This window comes from Musa acuminata, chromosome BXJ1-5 (genome assembly GCF_036884655.1).
Source record: "Musa acuminata AAA Group cultivar baxijiao chromosome BXJ1-5, Cavendish_Baxijiao_AAA, whole genome shotgun sequence".
NCBI classification, from domain to species: Eukaryota; Viridiplantae; Streptophyta; class Magnoliopsida; order Zingiberales; family Musaceae; genus Musa; species Musa acuminata.
Window position 1 is genome coordinate 47417050 of NC_088331.1, and position 20871 is coordinate 47437920.

General features: G+C 38.7%; 3 protein-coding genes across 8 annotated transcripts; 2 read left to right on the top strand and 1 right to left on the bottom strand.

Moving 5' to 3' along the window:
- The first annotated feature begins 30 nt into the window (after positions 1-30).
- On the top strand, positions 31-2628 carry LOC135580971 (uncharacterized). Its single transcript, XM_065184929.1, has 2 exons — positions 31-167; positions 917-2628. The coding sequence occupies exon 2, from the start codon at positions 1131-1133 to the stop codon at positions 2316-2318; it is 1188 nt and encodes a 395-aa protein (XP_065041001.1). The 5' UTR covers positions 31-167; positions 917-1130; the 3' UTR covers positions 2319-2628.
- A 667-nt stretch (positions 2629-3295) lies between these two features.
- On the bottom strand, positions 3296-6964 carry LOC135674780 (transcription elongation factor TFIIS-like). Its single transcript, XM_065184930.1, has 2 exons — positions 6604-6964; positions 3296-4574 (listed from the first exon to the last, which is right to left on the bottom strand). Exons 1-2 carry the CDS (start codon positions 6757-6759, stop codon positions 3552-3554), a joined length of 1179 nt encoding a protein of 392 aa, XP_065041002.1. The 5' UTR covers positions 6760-6964; the 3' UTR covers positions 3296-3551.
- A 2252-nt stretch (positions 6965-9216) lies between these two features.
- On the top strand, positions 9217-20789 carry LOC135674781 (B3 domain-containing protein Os07g0679700-like). Of its 6 annotated transcripts, XM_065184932.1 has the most exons (14): positions 9217-9237; positions 9330-9505; positions 9607-9785; positions 11226-11307; positions 11403-11504; positions 11664-12373; positions 12508-12604; positions 13324-13498; positions 15441-15517; positions 15710-16114; positions 17312-17361; positions 18252-18362; positions 18638-18705; positions 19719-20789. In XM_065184932.1, exons 3-14 carry the CDS (start codon positions 9670-9672, stop codon positions 20492-20494), a joined length of 2769 nt encoding a protein of 922 aa, XP_065041004.1. In that variant the 5' UTR covers positions 9217-9237; positions 9330-9505; positions 9607-9669; the 3' UTR covers positions 20495-20789. The 6 variants fall into 6 exon arrangements, with proteins under 6 accessions (XP_065041004.1, XP_065041003.1, XP_065041005.1 ...); XM_065184931.1 differs by lacking the exon at positions 9217-9237 and having other exon boundaries at positions 9280-9505; XM_065184933.1 differs by lacking the exon at positions 9217-9237 and having other exon boundaries at positions 9280-9505; positions 15713-16114.
- The last annotated feature ends 82 nt before the right edge of the window (positions 20790-20871 follow it).

Consider the following 20871-nt stretch of genomic DNA (forward strand, 5'->3'; position numbering starts at 1 on the left):
ATTGACCGTCGCGGTTGCGTGGTCATAGATACTACCGACTACAGTGCGCTGGAGAGGCCTTTCTCCTCTCCGCACCTCTTCGTTCTCATGTTTCTTTCTTCCCTTCTTCTGAGGTCATCTTAAAGACGACGACGAAGAGGGGTTTCAAAGAACCGCTGATCTCAAAGGTCTCTTCCTTATCTTCCTCCATCACTACCTCTCTGTTTGGCTGAATCGATCACTTGGATTTTGTTGGTTGAGTACCGAGTACATCGATTCTTGCTGCGTTTGTACGATTCTCTCTTTGCTTCTCATCCTTCTTATTAGCTCAATTGGTGGGAGTTTATGTGTTCCAGCCTAAAGACTTATTTGGATCTTTCGAACACATGATCTTGCCATAAAACTAAGATTGCTGTGTTCTTGATTAATTGAAGAAGTTAAGAGAACAGGAAAGAATACAAAATCTGGATGATTGTTGTCCTTTCTCTTTTCCACTTCGATGCCTCTCTATCACTTGAATTATTTACAGGTTTAGAGTGTATTTGCAGATTTCATAAGTAGTCATATGACATCTTCGATGCTTACAGTTTGGTTTTCTTAATTACTCAACATGAGAAAAAAAAGGCAAATGGAAAAGCAAATAGTAAAAAGCAAATGTAATTTGAAGCCATGTCTTATTTACAGGAAAAAGGTGATAGTGATTTATATGAAAGAGATGTTATTATGTAATGATTATACTTTTCTTATTTCTATAAGTTTCTATTTTGATCTTCTACTCGAGTTCTATAAAAGTTGAAGTGTATATCAGAGATAATTCTTTTTGATGTTATGAATTCATCATTCATTACTATTAGTGTTCATCTTTGATTTATGGAATGCTGTTTTTTCCCTTCACACTGTATTGTCTCCTCTTTCTACGGATCGAGATGAAGTGCAGGATGCAGTGATTCCAAGTGATTGTTGCCAGAAAGGAGGTGAATTGGAGCATGAAGAAGATTGCATCGAAGAGAAACTTCCGAGGATTACCACGGTGGAGATGTCAATACCACAGATTCTACTCCCTATGATGGCAGTGTCTCTTCTGGCAATGATGGTTGCAGTGTTTTCACGCCTCATAAACATATGGAGTCGTCTCGAAGTCTCAAGCTTCGATGGACACTGATACGCATAAAGAAGAACGGACGAAGAAGATGACTGCACATGAACGGCTTCAAAACGAGTTGTGTGCAGTAAACGACAGGCATGTAATGCGAGATAGGTGTCTCGACTCTCAAGACTTCCATTCGGTGCAGAGCTGGTTGGAAGCAGAAAATGATGAGCCTGTGAAGTCGTCTCTCTCGAGTGATGCAGCGTTCCACAGCAGTTCATACGATGATCAAAATGGCAGTCCATCAGATGGGCTCGACACGCTCGAGCACATTCGAATGGAGATACTGAGGAAGGCTGATGAGTTGAGAGAGGAAATCAGCGAGGTGTTCGACAGATCTGAGGAAGGCCAGGGACGATTTCACCTCACAGAGGAGAAGCTTCCTCCTAAAGCAAAGAATGTTCCTCGATCACACCGGTTCACAAACAATGTCGCTTGCTTGCATTGCCGTCATGGAGAGTGCCACCAAACATCTGTGAAGCCCACAACCAAAGCTCGGATTGAGCATGAAGAAGCAGGGAGCAGGCGGCGGATGAAGCGACATTGTCGTCCTGTTTTAGGTGGAGCTCCCTTTGTCGTCTGCTACAATTGCTTGCAGTTGCTGCTGCTCCCCTTGGATTTCTTCATTGCAAGGAGAAGATTGTGCAAGCTGCAGTGCGGTGCTTGCTCAAAAGTGCTCATGTTTTCCTTCAGAACTCGAAATCGCGGGGTCCCTTTCGTGCCAATCGAGGAAGAGCAACCGACAAGCGAGGCGGAGACAAGTGCAGATGCTACTCTCGGGCAGGAGATATCGAATTCACCATCGAATGATAGCTCTCGCTGGGACTCACTTTCTTGCTCAGATGAGAATGGACTCTCTCTTGGCATCAGCTACTCCACGGATGTCGAAAGGAACGATAAGCTTCCGCCATTTTTGCAGCTTCATCAGCTTATGGGCTACGGTTCGGCTACTGAGTTCTTATACCGGGACAGCGATGATATGGATGAAGAACTTGAAGCAACTGAACCGAGCACACCACACCGCAGTAGTCCTGAGGAAGAGGAAGCGTACGTTGGAGATGGAATCGAGGAGACGGCCATTGAGGGAGACGAGTCAGCAGGGCGATCGAGAACCAGAAAACCTCCGCTGCATGGATTGCTGAAGATCATGAAGCTGAGGATCCAGAAAACCGGAAGGAAAAACTCAGATTAGCAATTGGAGGAACGCAAGCCATGAGACTGCTTTCGAACATGTATAGATTGTTCATCTTTCTTGTTCACTTGGTTTGGTTTATGGAGGCTATTTGGGGTGACATCTCAGGCTTCATCGACTCTTGACACATCGATGTCTTCCATTAGGGTAAAAGCACCGAAGAATTCTACAGAGTGGCCTGTACATAAATAACTGCATTCATTTCCTATGCATGAATTACTCAAGTTGGATATGTTTCAACTCATGCTTTTTGCTGTATGATTATTAAATTCTTCAAGTTAAGACGTATAATATTTGTTGTCTTACTTCATTTTTGCCATGGAAGTTTAGAATTTGAAGAACTATATGTCACTGCATCAAGAAATAAAATATGTGACCACATCAAAAAAATTATATTGAGGATAAATAAGCCACATCATGTTTAGGATTTGAAAGATTATAGGAAGAACAATGAGAGAAGAAATATATTTCTCTTTGTATGTAAAAAGAGAGCCAAGAGAGAAAAGAAACACAGCCTCTCAATCCTTTCAACAACTATGGACCATAACGCACATAAATAAAGTGAGTAGATCAAGATCTGACAACCCAGCAACAAGTTTCTATTTTCTAATGGCAAAGTGGATGAGGAAACCAACATCCGACTATACCTGATGCCAAAGAATGGAAAAAAAAAAAAAATTTCACACATTATAATCCTGAAAGACCACATCTTGCATCAACTTCGAAAAGAAACAGATAACAGATACATTTTGTAGCATCCCACAAGTAAATTTCAACAAGACAACAGCTTAACTAATTCAAGTCTTGCCTGGACCATATAAAAGATCACAATCCTTGAGAATGAACATAAATTTGCAGCTGGTGTGAGCTACTTGCACATCGATAATTTATTTGCAGAGAACATAGAGGTCAAAAAATTTCTAGTGCTAGTATTAGCACTGATAATGTCACACATCGAGCGGCAAAGGGCACTGATACCACAAGCATGAATTTATCTGCTGAAAAAAATCATACTACGTGCATGAGATTACAACATAGCATCTTACATCAAATATATAAAATACATGCAACCAGCCTAGCATAAAAAGAAAGTATCAATTGTTCAGCAGTTCTTACGCTTGATGAGATAAATCCCACGAGTCTGGGACAACAAGATAATCAGACAACATAAATAACCATCATGAGCTCAAGTCACCCAATCATACCGATAAAGAAAGGAGTTTAGGACAGCAATCAACAGAACTTCCAGTGGTTATTGCAGTTGACACATGTTACAAAGGTTGTCATTGGCTCATCAGCTGAACGAGTTTGCATCTGATAGTATGTGGTCTTCCTTTGGCCACATCGTCCACATTTGAACTGGTCAGTTGTTGCCTTAGGAGCTGCTCCTCTTTCACATTCAAATAAGGCCTTCTCCTTTATCTGCTTATTTGCACGTTTCCTCTCATCACTGGCCATATCTTCAGCCGTCAAATTAACTATTTCTTCAGGCTTCACATGCCCAAGGAGAACTCTTCTCCGGAAGTCTTTGTTATTGTTGTCCTTCAAATTGAACATTATGGATCTGTATTTATGTTTTTGAGCACCAATTGAGGTGCCTAATTTCTCGAACAAAACAGATTCCAAGGCAACAGCTATACGAATTGGGTCACATGCATCAACTTCATCCTGGATGTTTCTCACTTCTTCTGTTTCGCTCTCAGCTGTTTCCTTAGAAACTCTTGAAAAGGCTTCTGCAAGAAGTTCCCGTAGTCTATCTCGCACAGGATTGTTACATTTCACGATTGATGCCAGCTTCAATGAGGCAGTGACAGTTGATGGTGGTTTTCTAGAAAAAATTTCCTGATTTTCGTCCTTGGAAACCCCTTCAAGATTCTGTTTTTCTCCTCCATTTATTTTCTCAAATTTGCTGGAATTGGCCGTCTTCTCTATTCTTACAGATTCAGTTCTGGACACTTTTCCATGCTGTATTTCCTGGTCAAAGTTTAACTTCTCAACCTCAACACTTTTAGGTTTTGACACAATGTTGCCCTCTAAGGATCCAGCTTTTGATATTTTCTGAGACTTGATTTTCACTGCTTGCTCAGTCTTCCTTTCAGCCTTCAAAAGAATTCTTTCCTGTGGGGTGTCAAGTTTTTTATTATCTTTAGATGTTTCCTGAATAACCACATTCTTCCAAAACTGCAGCAGATCAGTTGCCACTGTCCGAATCTTATCCTGGGAATGCTTTGTTAGAAAGCGAAGTCGTTTGCCAACCTGAAATATGACAATAATGAAAGATAAAATAAACTGAGAATACAAGCATGCAGACAGGAAAAAAAATCAAGGTAGTTAAAAAGTCCTAAACGTTTGTAGTCGTTATCCAAATCAAGTTAGTTAAAAAGGTTGAAAGATGAAGCATGCACTACAAGGAGTAGGCAATGATGATTAGTACAAAAAAAATGACAATTCCACAAGATGATCAACCATGGAAACATCTGCTCAAAGCCAAATGATAGAGCAAACAAAGCAAACAAACTGAAGTTTCTTCCTTTCCAGTGCTCACAGCAATGAACACCATTCACAAGAAAATAATAGAATTCATGTGATCACCAAATATAAATTAACACCAAAGATCCGTCTCTGCTGTCGATTTCAATTGCCATCATCATCCAAGCCTTTTCAAATCAGTATAGTTATTGGTATAGAGAACGACATGAAGTTGACCACCTATCCTCCTAGGTCAACTTTCTAGTTTCAATGTCAATTCTTGGCCAATGAAAAATTAGGAATAAAGTGAATTTTCCACCAGAATCAATAAAGCCTGCTTGGCGATTTAAAATAATCTACCTCACCAGTTACGTGGAGACAACTAAGAATGAGTATCCAACAGCAAAGATTGAGGATGAATGACAAGGGTCTGTTTTAGATTCCCCAACAATAAAATGATGATGGATACTAAGAAGTTTGTATCGAAGGAAATTACATGATTGGAAACCTAAACTCCACAGTTTTTGGCACCCCACTTTTCAGGATGGTGCTTTTGAGCCTTCCAATGGTAGGAATATAAGAGCTTCTTTTCCGTTGATACTTAGTGAACAATTTAACAAATCATCATACACATAGAAATTCATATATATATATATATATATATATATATATATATATGTATATATTTATATTTATATGTATATATATATGTATATGTATATGTATATATATATATATATGTATGTATATGTATGTGTATATATGTATGTATATGTATATGTATATGTATATGTATATGTATATGTATATGTATATGTATATGTATATGTATATGTATATGTATATATGTATGTATGCATATATGTATATACATATATATACACGTGCACACATACACACAAATATAAGTAGCTAACGCAAAAACTTAGGATATATTGTTGTTATTTAACCAGCCACACAATAGCCCATTCCTCTTAACATTTCCACACATTAACATCCAACAAAGTCACATCCAATCTGTGAATAACACTGCTATCAGTGTCTCTTTCTTCCCTTGCTTTTATATAACAAACAAATTCCTCATTCTTTTAGGAAATAATGTGAAGAAAATCAGAACTTGGAAAATTTCAGCAAATAGGAGTAGCAGGGACTGTCACAAAAGGTAAAATATCTCCTTGCAAACCAAAAGCAGTAAAAAGTCTAGACAATTTAGTATAATTTACACCAGAATGTGAATAAGCGTGTCTCACATAGGGCAAAAACGTTATACAAATGCTATCTGATGCAATTCCTAGAATGTATATAGGCAGCTCTATGAGTCTCTAAGTCCACCATAGCAGAGACTGGTTATGTGACTATAAATAACAAGTTCAAGAATCTCAATCTGATCATGAGGGATGAAGACTAAATATTTTTTTCTATAAGCTTCCTAGATCAAGTGCGACTCACTACCTTCGAATTATTAAAAAGAATGCGTTTTTAATTAATCTCTTCCAATCATCAATATTTCAGGAATCAGTACTTCTGAAAGTACAGATATCGTGAGAACAAAGGTAAAAGAGAAAAACGTCATAAAATCGTTCCATAAAGTTCAAAACTCCCCATTTGGATTTGCACCAGCTTCACATGTCACGGAAATACTCTTCCCCTTAACCTAGTTAATTCTTCAAATGAAAAGCCACACATCTCCAACAGCAACAATGTCAAAATAGGTTAAGAAATATACAAAGAACAAATCTTTCTCCGAGAAAACAACCGCAACTACAGATATCCGATCGAATACTTCTCTCAACATAAAATGTAGGAGAGGCAAAACCTGGGTGGCCACCAGATCCTTCGTGGTGACCGGCATCTTCTTCAACCGCCGGAGCGCATCGACGCACCGATCCACCTCCGACGACCCCCGGCCATCCTCCGCCGCCTCCGCGGCTTTCTTCGCGGCATCGAACGTCTCCAAGAGTTCCGTCTCCATTAGGTTTGAGATCAAAACTCATAAACCGAAAAATTGGGGGGGCAATCGGATGGAAATCAAAACAAAAAAGACTTCGAAATGCAAAGAAAATGCCGAGACAGGTAGATAGACCACATAAACCCTAAACCATAAGAGTGCTGCGAGGGGGGAGCTTTGGATTTCTCGCCGCCGGTAAGTTACTCGCTCATTGGCCTCTCGGCGTGGAGCGTACACTGTTGCGTTTCAAAATATGTATTTTATATATATATATATATATATATATATATATATATATATATATATATATATATATATATATATATATATATATATATATATATATATATAGGGTTATAGTGGCATACGCCGGAACAGGGCTGACCCGACGAAGCGTTATTGGGTCGGATCCTGAATTCGATCCGCTTATGGATCCGTATCGATATTTGATAACGGATCCAAAAGAACACGATCCGTGGAGGATCCAAATTGGTTTGAGCCCCACCAGCAGCTGCATCATCATCATTTTCTATCATCAAATTTTGCTTGCCATTTGTATTAAGTTAATAGCAAAATTGCATCCAGAATTACTAGATTCCTATTTTGCTCCTCCAAATTTAAGTTCAGCGTATGTATTAATATATATATTCTTTATATGTTTACAACATTCGGAAACTTGGATATACACCATTAATGTCAATCTACCTCACTTGATGTTAACATAATAGCATTACATCTTTAATTCACATTCATATCATAAAAACAAAACATTGCATGCATCTCTCTTTTAAATCACTAAACTGTTCGACAAATCTCGATTCCTCAAGAACTTTTTATGATGAAGGCTGGCTACTGGACTTGCAACAACTCATTGAAATCTCGGAATCAAACTTCATTAGTAATCTAATGTCTCTTGTTCTTACCACAGGAGACATCGAATACTAATCCCACTCGAAGGGATTGCGGTGTTTGCTGATGGCCAAAAGTGGAACAGATGCTTCTGTACAAAAAGTGGAAGCAGACTGCATTGCAGCCATTCTGAACTTACAAGTCATTGTTTAGTGCTGCTGTTTCTGCCTGAAGCTCCATGAAGGACAAGAAAGAAAGATTTTGTAGTCCACAGCTTGGAATAAATAGCCAGTGCGTACAGTATTCTTCTATGTCAAGGGTGGGGTGGCCCTCCTGCATCAGGTGGTCCTCGTGGTGGGAACTAGAATTGCTTTCAGAGTTTGTTCCATTGTGATTTTCCCATCAGGAGAGGGCACAAAAGCAAGCCATTACTTTCCTGCGTTGACAGCTGAATCGTCCAGCTACTTGTGTTTGGTTGTAGGACTGGTTGAAGTCAGTTTTCGGAGTTCGTCTCCTGGATATGCGTTGCTCGGCCTCCTTGCTTTGCACTATGTGATACGAACTGGCAATCTTGGTGCAGAAGACTTGAAAGAGAAATCCACGCAGTCACCTCTCAAGCATGAAGCGTTCATGGTCTGTTGGATGCTCCTTTTCACGACCTCAACACGGCCTTCTCCTTCTTCGTCTCCTTCTCGGCAGGTGGGCGTGGGATGATAGTTACCGCTGAACTCCAGCAAGGTGGAATGGCATTGTCATCCCTACCATTTGATGTCTCAGCAATCAGCATGGTTCTGATGACAGAGTCAGCATCATCTTTGTGGCTTCCTCCATCAACAGCAGCACCTCTCATCAGCATGTGAAGTAGCCTCTCGGATTCTTCCGAGAGATGCGTACCAGAGAGGACCGGTTGATATGGTTCCTTTACTTCACACCGGAGGCCTGCTGCATTTATATATGCACAAGAGAGATCGGAGAGGATGACCCGTTGCCACGTAAATATTACGTTCTTATTATGGAGCATAAAGTGGCTGGTACGATCATAGCCGTCCATCAAATGCCCCCACTGCCCATCTCGTCCGTTTCAGCAGCACCGCACCTTACTTGCAACCCACCGCAAATCCCAAGTCCCCAACCACCATCACATCACCATCCCCAACCCCTTTCCAAACTTTATATCTCGTGCAATTCGATTGATGTGATAGCCGGATTCATGGTAAGATAATATATTGAATGGGCATGATCCATCACCTCCAATCGACGGCCGTGATACTGTGTTTGACGACCGCGATCTCCTCGTAAAATAACGCCCGCAGCCAATCCCCTCTCGCGTTCGTGCAGCCGATAAATATCCTCCCCCGTCGGGTCAACGCACGGAATCATGACCGTCCACCGCTGGGGTCCGATCACGGGGACCGTCCAATGCGCTGGCGGACCAACCGCCACTACGCCATTCCCTGGCTGGGCCCCGCCGCTTGCACGGCTGAGATCGACCCCGGCGGTGCGGTCACCCCATCATGAAACTGACGCACGCCCACGCAGCTCGGGTTCACCGGAGGTCCTACGCGCTCTCTCCGATCGGACGGGCGGGATTCGATCATATTCGGTCATCAGGACCGTTGCGAGACCCGTCGTGAAGAGTTCGTGCGTGCGCTGGTATTAATTGTTGCATCGGCTTTCCCCCTTCTTTTTTATTTATTTGCTTCCTTTATTGGCTCTCCCTCTCTCGACTTCTTTACTGTTTGCAGGTCCTTTTTCTTCTCTCCTTTGACGGAGAAGATATCATCACCTCTGCATGAAAACTCCTCCTACCACTTCTCTTGAACCCTCCTTCGCCGCCGCCTTCGCCGCCATCGAGTTCGCGCGAGAGGATATGGGTTTCTTTCGAGGCGGCGGAAGTGATCGCCAAGGGAAGCAAAAGGAGGTATCTTGCCCGTGTACCTTGACTTGCAAGCGGGGGCATGAATTTCTTTTAGCCTTCTGCTTGAAGTATGACGGTTTCGAATTTTCTGGATGTGGTTTTAGTGAGGAGGACTGCGATTTGATCTTGCCGGGGGGGCGGGGGTGTGAGATTGGGAGGAATTACAGATGGCGACGAGGAGGTGTATGAACGCTGCGTGCGGGGTGACGGAGCCAGGGGGAGAGTGGAGGAGGGGGTGGGGACTAAGATCGGATGGTTTTGCTATGCTATGCGTCAAGTGCGGGTATTAAAGTCTCAGCTTTCATGCTTATGTGAATTTGATATTGGGTCCATAAGTTATTTTGATAATTGGGCTTCTGAAGTACCAGTCGGAGGTTGTTCTATAATTGGTTTGGTCTGGCATTCGGAGTCAGGATTGAGGCTTTTGTTCTGCGATTTTGCTATCTATAATCCGATTTCTTCTGTAATTTTTCTTCCTGGTGGTATTTTTACTGAGTCATGTCATGCCAGTATGTATTTGTCAGTTTGGGCTGCTTAGAATTTTTTTAATTTCAGTTTTTTAGGAATTAAATAATTTCAGCTTTTATACTTGTTTTCAAATGGAAATTTGCCCTTGGGAGTTTGGAGTTTTGATTTTTGCCTTTTTTTGGTTTAACTTGACCGAGTTTAAATGAATAAAATCAGGTGCATTCTGTTTAGTCGTTTATAAAACATATCTCTAGTAAGATTATTAAGAATTTTTGTGAGATGGTGTTTTCATGTAGGTCTTTGAATAATTTTTGAGTGTATGTTTTTGATGTGAAGTGTGTAACACGTGCTTTGTTGAGTAGAAATTATGGTGTGGGTGTTGCTGCAAAGTTAGCATGCAATAATTTGTGTTAAATTCTCTTTTTATTTGACTTATTCAAACTTAGTACGATATAAGTTTGCATATACCAACATTTCTGGCCTATTAAATTACAGATTTAGAGTTGATTATCTGCTGCAATACAGACAGCAACATGGACACGCTGTAGGAACATGTCTTTGTCATCTTGATGACATTAGACAATGTTTCAAGGAGTGATATCAGGTTAATGATTGTATTTGAATATTTGTTTGCAGAGATTTGAATTTTAAGAAGTTAGGCCTAAGTTCTTGTTACCATCGTGGTAGTCTGGTAACTCACTATAAGAGTACATACCACAGTTCACTGATCATGTGTTTGGAAATCTAATTCTAAGATAACTAAAATCACTACTAAAGTTAGGTTGCTGACATACACCTAAAAGACTAAAGGTTAATAATCTTTCTCTGTCATTGAACATGGTCATCATATACATAATTTTTCGAGGAATGTTGCGCTAGGAGGTTATTATGTACTACTGCTTGAAATGGTACTTTTATGTCATTGATACTCAAAGAGAGTATGTTATCACAAACTTGCAAGTTTAGACAAGCCGGTGATTCTTCGGAAAAAAAACTAGACAGACATATGAGACCAATGTTCTAGAATTTTTAAAAAAATTTGAAGTAAATCAATTTTTAGGCTGTTGATCTTTTGTCTTTGATGTGTAGTACAGTTGACATCTGAATTTTGGAAGCCATAGCTCTTTTCTTTGCAATATTGTAACTGTGTGGTTTTTGTTAATCCAGCTACTTTCTGACAGACTCTTTTGGCAATATGAATGTTGAATTTATGCTGTTACTATAATATTGTGATGTACTATAATACTTAAATCAGGTTGGCATATGAGCAATTAGCTTTCTGTGACATTTTTCACCAGAAAGAGTCTGGGTGGAGGGAGTGTTCTTCTTGTGGCAAGGTAATGTGGATTTGTAAGCTTGGGCATATATTTCCATGAGTTCTTCTTATCAACTATTTATGTATGATAGATGTTGCAAAACATGTTACTTGCAGCGCTTACATTGTGGATGCATTGCTTCAAAATCTTCCTTTGATCTACTTGATATTGGAGGAGTTCAGTGCATTGGCTGCATGAAGAACCCTGAAGCACCTTTTGTAAGATTGTCTATCTAATATAAGCTGCATGCAGAATATATGCTGCAATTGAGATATTAATCTTCACTTATTTCTAACATATTTTTGCAATGCAGTACATGATCTTTGCTTAACTTCTTGTAACATCATCTGTACTGTGTACTAAATTTCTCCTTTCAGATCCCAAGTGAAGTAGTTCAAAATTTTTTGTCTCAACACCATCAAGCGGTCTTTGCTCTCTCAACTAGATGTTCAAAAGAAAATGATACTGATACAGCAGTAGTTAGTCGTGCCTGTGAAATGTCCACCGCTACTGCTGATAGTAAAATTGATGTTGGTGCTTTTGTTAAGGGAAAGGGTATGAGCAATGTGGATGTAGAGCAGAGTGAGAGTGAAATCAGATCGTTTGGGCATATCAAGTGGGAGCAACAGTCTCCTGAGGTAGGAATTGCAAGTTTCTCAAACAGATATCAAGGTCCAGTAGTGTCTTCCCAAATAACCCAACTAGATGAGAAGGATTTTGTGATAGATAAGTCTATAAGTGAGTCACTAGCCCAGGCTTGTCTTAGTATGAGCTTGGGAAATACAAACCAAGGCAGCAACATGGAATCATGTTCTAGTGCAGAAAGGCCACTTCTTGCGCTCCCTATGGCTTGTTCAGTAGCTGAAGGAAAGGATGAAAGAAAATCGTTGTCTTTCTTTCAACAGTTGCCAAGGGCTCGTTTTCTTGCAAAGCCTCCAAAGACAAGTAATCGAGCTTTTTCAGATGCATCTAGGAGTGCACTTCCATATATGCGAGTTGCAAGGCCACCTGCCGAGGGCCGTAATCAATTACTTCCACGTTATTGGCCAAGAATTACAGACCAAGAACTACAACAAATATCTGGAGAGTATCCAAAAATTAAGTGCAGTTGCATGTGGATTGGCTGCTCTTTGTGATTTGTTATCATTAATTCATATTGACAGTTTCTTTATGTATCCTTAATATTCTCTGTTTTTTCCTTAATTCTTCTGTCCATGAAAGTTCAAATTCCACCATAGTGCCGCTATTTGAGAAGGTTCTGAGTGCTAGTGATGCAGGTCGTATTGGCCGTTTAGTTCTTCCAAAAGCTTGTGCAGAGGTAATAATCAAATTTGTTTGATTCAATTTCAACAAGTGTTGCTCTTTAATCCATTTGCCTAATTAGATAACAAAGTGGTCTTGGATAACCTCAGATGGAGAAATGACTCAAATTAGTTCTTTGAACATGTCATACTAAGCATTGCTTTATATCAGACTCGCCACGTTTACCAGGTCTTGTCATCTAGAATGTTACTTACCTCCTTGATTACCCAGATATTTCTGGCAGCATATGGAATTTTAGTCACTTTTGTGATTAGTTTGTTCTCTTGACTATATAAATATGTAATTGAAGACATTAAGATTTAACATCCACCACTACCTTGGTTTATTAAATTTTTATGACTGTTCACGTTTCGTTAAATGGATCTGATAGCCCTAGAATTTCAAACATCAGATATTATGAAACTTTTAGATATCTGGGGAGCTGCATATTTTATTTTCTAAGGACCCATTTCCCACCCTGCTTCTGACCTAGACATTCTGAGATAAGATGAGCCTTGTATCGTAAGTGCTAACTGGGTAATTGGTAGCCAAATTGTATCTCTAAGTAGGGTGCACTTTTGTTTGTCTATTTCTTTTTTTGTATAATATGCTATCTTTTAGACATCTAGGGATCCAATGGAATTGTTAACTGTTACCTACTTGCTATTTGTATTTGTTAGATAACTCTATTTCTTTTTAACCTTTTGAGGTTTGCTTCCTTGGTGTTTCTTAAAGGCATATTTTCCTCCCATTTCTCAACCGGAAGGTGTTCCATTAACAATTCAAGATACGAAGGGCAAAGAATGGCATTTTCAGTTTAGATTTTGGCCAAATAACAACAGTAGAATGTATGTCTTAGAAGGTGTTACTCCTTGCATACAGTCTCTTCAGCTGCAAGCTGGTGATACAGGTAATTAGATTTCATGCATCTCCTTCAAAATATTGCTCAGCATATGTGAAGGCTATAGACAAACCATTTCACTATGTTTCCAAGCTAAATTTTGAGAAAGATATCTATCCCAAGTCATCCTTGGACGAAGCATACTTATTTTTTTCTTGTGCGAAGACAGGAATCAATCCTTGCTCAAGGATCATAAAATAAACAATAGAAAAGGGAAATGAGGGCAACTAGGAACATGCTTATTCATAATTATCTCATGTAAGTGGTAATTTTAATGTGGCCGATTTACCCTCCTTTGCAATCAGTTTCACTTCAGCACCTGCTGTTGAGCACTAGATATGTCACATCCTGTCTGTTATTCCAGATTTCCAGAAGCTTACTAAATGCGTAAGCAATTATGTTTTCTTCTTTATCTTCAACAGTTAATAATGAGAAGATGAATTGTATGTAGAGATTCTCTTGGATTTAACTACAGTATGATGTTTGTCTAACTTGAATGTCATGCTGTTTAATGCTTGAAAGCGCGTCCACTAACAAGGAACTGGATCCTGTTCCATTGCTATTAAATTAATCGTGCTTAAATCTTACTAGAATATTTCGGCATTTTGATTCTCCCAACACATAATTTTAGCAATATGGAAATGTCAGATTCACAACTTCCGGTAACAATGCACATCTTGTCTTCATATTGTTTATAACCTTATATATCATGACTATGTTCTTTCTGTAAGGCACTGGATGATTAATTTATTAGCTTCATGCTACATCATCCACTCAAATGCTATGCTCAAGGTTGAATGGTGACTATATAAGCATTCATATTTTTATTTTGTTGAAAAAATCTCAATAATTAGTTTTGAACACATTGTTTGCAAATTTTCATTAAAAATATTAAATAAGGGTTGATTGTTATTATGTTTTCAAGGGCTCATATCTTTTTTGGCATTGGCCATAGTATCAAAGATGGTGCGACAAACTTCCTTGTTAATTCTTTATTTGCTTTGATAGTTCTTATTGATTGTGGGAATTGTGTCTCAAGTTATTTCTCTTACATTTAAATGCATATTTTATAGTTCAATATAATAGTAGGGTTAGCCTTATAGAAAACCACTAAGTTTTTCATGTGAAATTTAACACACTAAAATACAACTCAGAGCAAGAGCATTGTGTGCTAATTGTAGCTCCAAGAAAGAAAACTCATTAGTTATTCACCATGAGTTAATAACAGATAATGCATGCACAGTAGGTTTACACCACCCATATGAAGTGAATATAACAGACAACTATTCCATGATCATTTAGAATGGTGAATTTTTAATTGAGATTGACATTTATCTTTGACTTAGTGCATTTAATATCTAGGTGATTCTTCCAACCCCCATCTCGATGCGCATTATGTTTGTATTAACTATTTTTAGAAAAAAAAAATAGAGTTACTAGACAAGCAGTGAATTACTTAAAGTCTTATGGTTAGGTATCAATGACACCCACAAGATGGTATTGGTGATGACCGGCACACAGCTAAAATCGGTTGGTGATTTTTGGCCTGTTTTGTAAAGTTTTGGCTAGAACATGCTGGAACTGCTGTACTTCAACAGTTCAGCACATCCATTCTTGTTAATTGGCATCATCAGGCGGTATGCCTGGTACCTATATCTTATTTGTTGCTACTGGGAAGAGTGTGCTTTGAAGATTGGTAGAGGCTATTTCACAGTTTTGACTTGTCTGATGATAACTAACACACTGTTAAACAAGCTTTTCCTTTTCTTTATAATGTAAGATATCTTTGTCCTCTACCCAAAATTCTGCATAGTTCTCATATAACATCCTTTTTTTCCTTTCTAGTCTTGCGTTCATGTTCGAGTGCAGGTTAATATGGTTTAAATTTGTAAAGTAATTTGAGGAATATAATGTGGTCATTTTAACCATGTTCACGATCATTTTCTTGCAGTGACTTTTAGCCGAATAGATCCTGCTGGTAAACTTGTCATGGGTTACCGAAAGGCAACAAACACTGTGCCATTACAGGTAATGGGCTTCTGATGCATCTTTTTATCCTTGTAAATAGTCACATCTTGACAGTGTTGTACCTTTCTTCTGCTATTATTTGGGACATTGATATTGATGTTTTTCTTGTAGTTCCTTCTTTTTATTAAGATTGGAATGCTCTGCATATATCCTTTGCTGATCCGATTTATACGCTTATATTGGTAATTGAAGCAGGATTCTCAGATTTCTGCAATTGCTAATGGTACATTTGGCAATGAAACATTGTTTTCTGGTGTTAATGAGAACATATCTACAGTAAGTGGATATTCTGGATTTCTTCGGTCATTAAAGGGTGCCATGGATCCATACTTGAGTTCTCAATTAGAACATATGAATGCATCTGATGAGGAAATCAGTTGGCATAAGGGTGGAATGCCAAATGAAGGACTGCAGCTTCAGCCTTTACAAAAAAGAAGCCGCAACATTGGTACCAAATCTAGGAGGTTCCTTATGGACACTGAAGACGCCTTGGAGCTCAAGCTTACTTGGGAGGAGGCTCAAGAATTGCTTCGTCCACCTCCAAGTGCCAAACCTAGCATTGTTACGATTGAGGATCATGAGGTTGAAGAATATGAAGTAAGTGAAATCTTTTGTAAAACTTAGGTGACATAATTGGATATCGTTTATATATTAACTGACCATGAAATGCAGAGTGTTTTACTAATAGTTGATGCAGCTTTAAGTTTAACTTTTGAATGGATATCGTACATTATTACCAATAATTTGGTTCTGTTTCATGGCAATTAGTTGGTACACTATTTTTCAGGTGTGTATGTCACATTGTAAATGGACTAGTAGCATGCCTCTCTGCTTATTATTGATACTCGTTTAGAAATTTCTTCTCTGTTAAATGGTTTTCAAGTAGTAAAGTGCCGTTCTATATAGCATCACAAGCAAATTTCTGATTGGTAGATGTCTAAGCTGGATATACTTTAGGCCTCTTTCATGTAAGGATGCTTTTGAATCCATTTGTATATAAGTAAAATATGTAGCATAGATGTTTGTCCATATGAATTTATACATAGCAGACAACAAGAACAATAGCCACGTGGAGCTGGGTAATGTCATGTGCCGTTGAATGGATGGTGGATAGGGACGAGGATATGCCATGACACGTTACTATTTTGAGGTTACTGACAACAATATTTCCTTGGTTATGGATTGCTCCTTGTTTCTCTATGACTTTCTTGTCAAATGTTATATTATCTTATTTTTGTTTTTGACAATTATTGTGCAATACATTAACATACCCTTGAAGTGTCAATTATATAGTACACGGTGTAATGTCTGCACTATGAAGTCTGTACTATTTTGTTCAACCCATATATGATTGAGAAGTTGTAATAACTACACTTTTAAAGTAAAAAACAAAGAAGAGTTAAGCCTTAAGTTTGCAAATGCATTCTCGTGATGCCAACAGTTCCGTAGTAGATCTATTTCTTCATTAGTTATTTGAATTGCCAGCTCCATGCCCTGCACAAGACTAAACCTCTGTATTTATGTTCACACTTAACTAGATAGGTTGTGAAGGATCATGATGGCAAGACCATGGTGTTAGTTACTAGGAAGAGATATTTTTTCTCACTATCATCATTTCATTTCCTCATGTTCCCATAAATTTGGTTGATAATAACTACACCTATGCAACTTTATTTTTTGCAAGTTTATGAGACCATTTAAGCAAGCTTCTGTATTGATTACAGCATTGATTAAAGCAACCACTGTATGTGAAAACTATTTCTGCCACTGATTCAATATCCTGCTTCACTGCAGGAACCACCAGTCTTTGGCAAGAAAACCATTTTTACAGCTCGATCTTCTGGGTAAGGATGTTTGTATTTAAGTTATTCCTATTATGTTTTGATTTAATTTTGTAGAGAGTAGGAGAACAATATACTTTTAATAGTACATGCTAGTATGTTATCACATATTGTGCAAGTGTACTCACACACACACATATATGTACAGATACATATACATACATATATTTAGATATATATGTATATGTATATATATGTATATGTATAGATATGTATATACATATGTGTATACATACATACATACATATTATATGTATATATATGTATGTATGTGTACATGTAGATACATATACATACATGTATGTATATATATGTGTGTGTGTGTGTGTGTATATATATATATATATATATATATATATAGGGATAGACAAAAGTGTGGATAAAAACAAGGAAAAACCTTCTAAGTGGCATGGTAATATATATAGAAGACCTATATATGCATCAGTTAGATAAGGGGAGTCAATTAATATTAGTGGTGTGAGAAGTAGTAGGCTGATGAAAATATTAAAAACATTAGAAGGAAACTTGATGACTCAGTTTAAATAGCAAGATTATCCTGGATAAAGCTCAATGGGGGAAAGATATTATTGGAGCTTTGCACCTTCTTGTTTTTGTGTTTTATTATTGGTCTACACCATGATTCAGTGTGTCGGATAAGATTTTAAATTCACATCATGGGCTGCACCTTCTTGTTGTTGTGCGTGCATGTTCTTGTTGTTTTATATTTGAATGTTAATATAGGAGCCAAGAAAGCTATACTTGTATAGCAAAGGAATGCTGCTTATAGTTTAGAACATATTTGTTAGTGAATTTTAATTTTCATTATCAAAATCAAGCTCTAGGAAAACGTGTCTTCATGCTTTAAATTTTGAATTTTTGTAATTATATTTCAGAGAGCAAGATCAATGGGTCCAATGTGATGATTGCTTAAAATGGCGTCGGCTACCTGTGGATGTTCTTCTTTTGAAATGGACTTGTGCTGATAACACATGGGACCCTAAAAGGTTAGTGCCATTTATTTCCAAAAAGATATGTGTTCTTATTATGCCATTCCTCATTTTGTATAATTTCTATTTGTATTATGTTTGTGCACACATGATATTTGATCTGTTAATTATCAACCATCATTGCAAGATCATTCATGTGTTTTATGCAATCCTTCTCTTGCTGAAGTAGAATGGAAACTGTGATAGTGGAAGCTCTAAAGTGGGCTTTTCTTCTTTATGCGGATCACAGTCGCCTTTGGTGGTTGATTTTCTTCTTTATGATACTTATGCAGGTCTTCATGCTCTGCACCTGACGAATTGAGCCATAAAGAGATGCAAATTCTTCTCAGGCAGTATGAAGGTCTGCATTTTATCATAGAAAATTAATCTAAAGGTTTTGGTGCTGTTGAAATGAAGGTTCACCAGTTTTCCTTTTTCAACTTTTGAGGTAGAAACTTTGTGTTGGTTTTGTCTTTTTGTCATGGCTGTTCCTGCCTCAGGGTGGTAAATGAAATAGGTCGGTGCATGTTTCTCAATGTAGCAAGTTTCAAGAAAATGATTTATTTTTTTGATGGACTTGCCTCGGATTTAAGGTTTTGCAAAGGTTTAATTTGTATGTTTTGTTGTATTGTTTCTGCTGCTAGGTCCTTATGGATAACTATTTATTATTTTTAATCCCTCTTAAAGTATTTGCAATCTCAACCTTGTTAACCGAGATGTTTTTAGCTCTAATAGTTGGACCTGTTCTTTTTTCACTGCAGTTAGCTGCATAGCCTGCATTGTGGCAGCAATTGCAGCAGAACCTGTTGTAAATTTGTCATCGTTTCTCGCAATTTTTTGTTCTCTTAAAGAAGCTCTTGGGACACCCTCTGAGAATATGCACTATGGCTGCAACACAATTGTTAGCTATTAGTAGTTTGGTGAATCAGCCAAGAAAAATGCAGGTTTTTTATTTAATTGGCATGCTCAAGATGCTGTTGATTCTTAATGGGTCTAAAGACTCTAAATAACCAAATGCTTTGGAAAGCAGACATGTATAAACATAAGTATCAGGCAGAGAAATTGCAATTTATGGTGTTGCCTTGTTTGGATGTGCATGCTTTAGGCTTTGAAAATTAAGCTACAAATGTAGGTATCTGCGGGGACCATTCATTTCTTAATACCATGGTGTGGCCATACACAATTTTTTCGTGACCAGTCTTATCTTTCAAGTTGATATTGCTCTATACTTTTGTTATTGTACTTGCTTTTCAATACAACTGAGAAGATGAGTATCTGGCAATTGAACTTTATGTACATTTCCTTGCTTAGGAGTTTTAATTTTTATATGTATATAATGTAAATTAATGGAAAAGTTTGAAAAATCTTATGTAGATCTCAGAAAACAGAGGATGAGTGCAAGTTTCAAGCAAACTTCTTCAGAGCTGGCAGCATCTGGTCTTGATGCATTGGCTGCTGCGGCTGTTCTTGGGGACGCAGGAAACCAAGCCACAATTCCATATGCAACCACCACCAAACATCCACGGCACCGCCCTGGCTGCACCTGCATTGTCTGCATCCAGCCTCCCAGTGGTAAAGGGCCAAAACATGATCCTGCATGCACATGTAATGTTTGCATGACTGTGAAACGCCGCTTCAAGACTCTCATGATGCGGAAGAAGAAACGTCAATCCGAGCGCGAAGAAGCTGAGGCCCATAAGAAGCTTGCATGGGGCAGCAAGGAAGAGATTGAAGGATCTAGCAGCTCTCCAAAGGGTGCCCAGCATCTGGATCCCCATCAGGAGAATGAATTTGGCCCGGAAAGCAGCAAATCAATAATTGAACAGCTCGAAACAAGCAAGGGGCACATCGACTTGAACTGCCATCCAGGGTCTAATGAGGATTCACAGACAGCGCCTCCGCGACTTAGCATGATGAGCCTTCTCCAGGATGCATACCGACCCTTGGAAACATATCTAAAGCAAAATGGACTTGCGAGCTTGGCTAGCGAACAAGTAAACCAGGGGAGTCCGAGCTCGTTTACTGTTCCACAGGCTCCTGGAGAAAGCGAAGGAAAAGCACCAGACGAAGGTCATTTTGCCTCTGAAGAGCAAGAAGATGGCGATGATGGTGATGATGGTGCAGACATGGTCACCAGCGATGCTTCTTGAGTATGTTGTGTGTGATGAGAACCAGAGAATGCAGTGATTCCCTTTTGGCATGCCGGCTTTTGTGTTCGAGGTGCAATAGCCTTCGTTCTCTTTCCACACTTATCTCCTTTTATCGAGGATATCAAGGATAGTGAGTGTGTGATAATCCACGGAGCGCAGGTTTCATTTGTTCCTCGTGCTTCATGTTTTGTGTAAGTGGTGGACTCAATTTTCATGTTATGTTCCATATTGGATTCTCTTGGCATGAACATCCTCGAAATCAATGTATTATGTGCCCTCCCCTTGTATTGTTCCATTTTTATGCTCTTAATTGTCTCCGCCAATTTAATTGCTTCTCTATATTCTGCTGCTTCGAATGACATTGTTGACAATTTAAC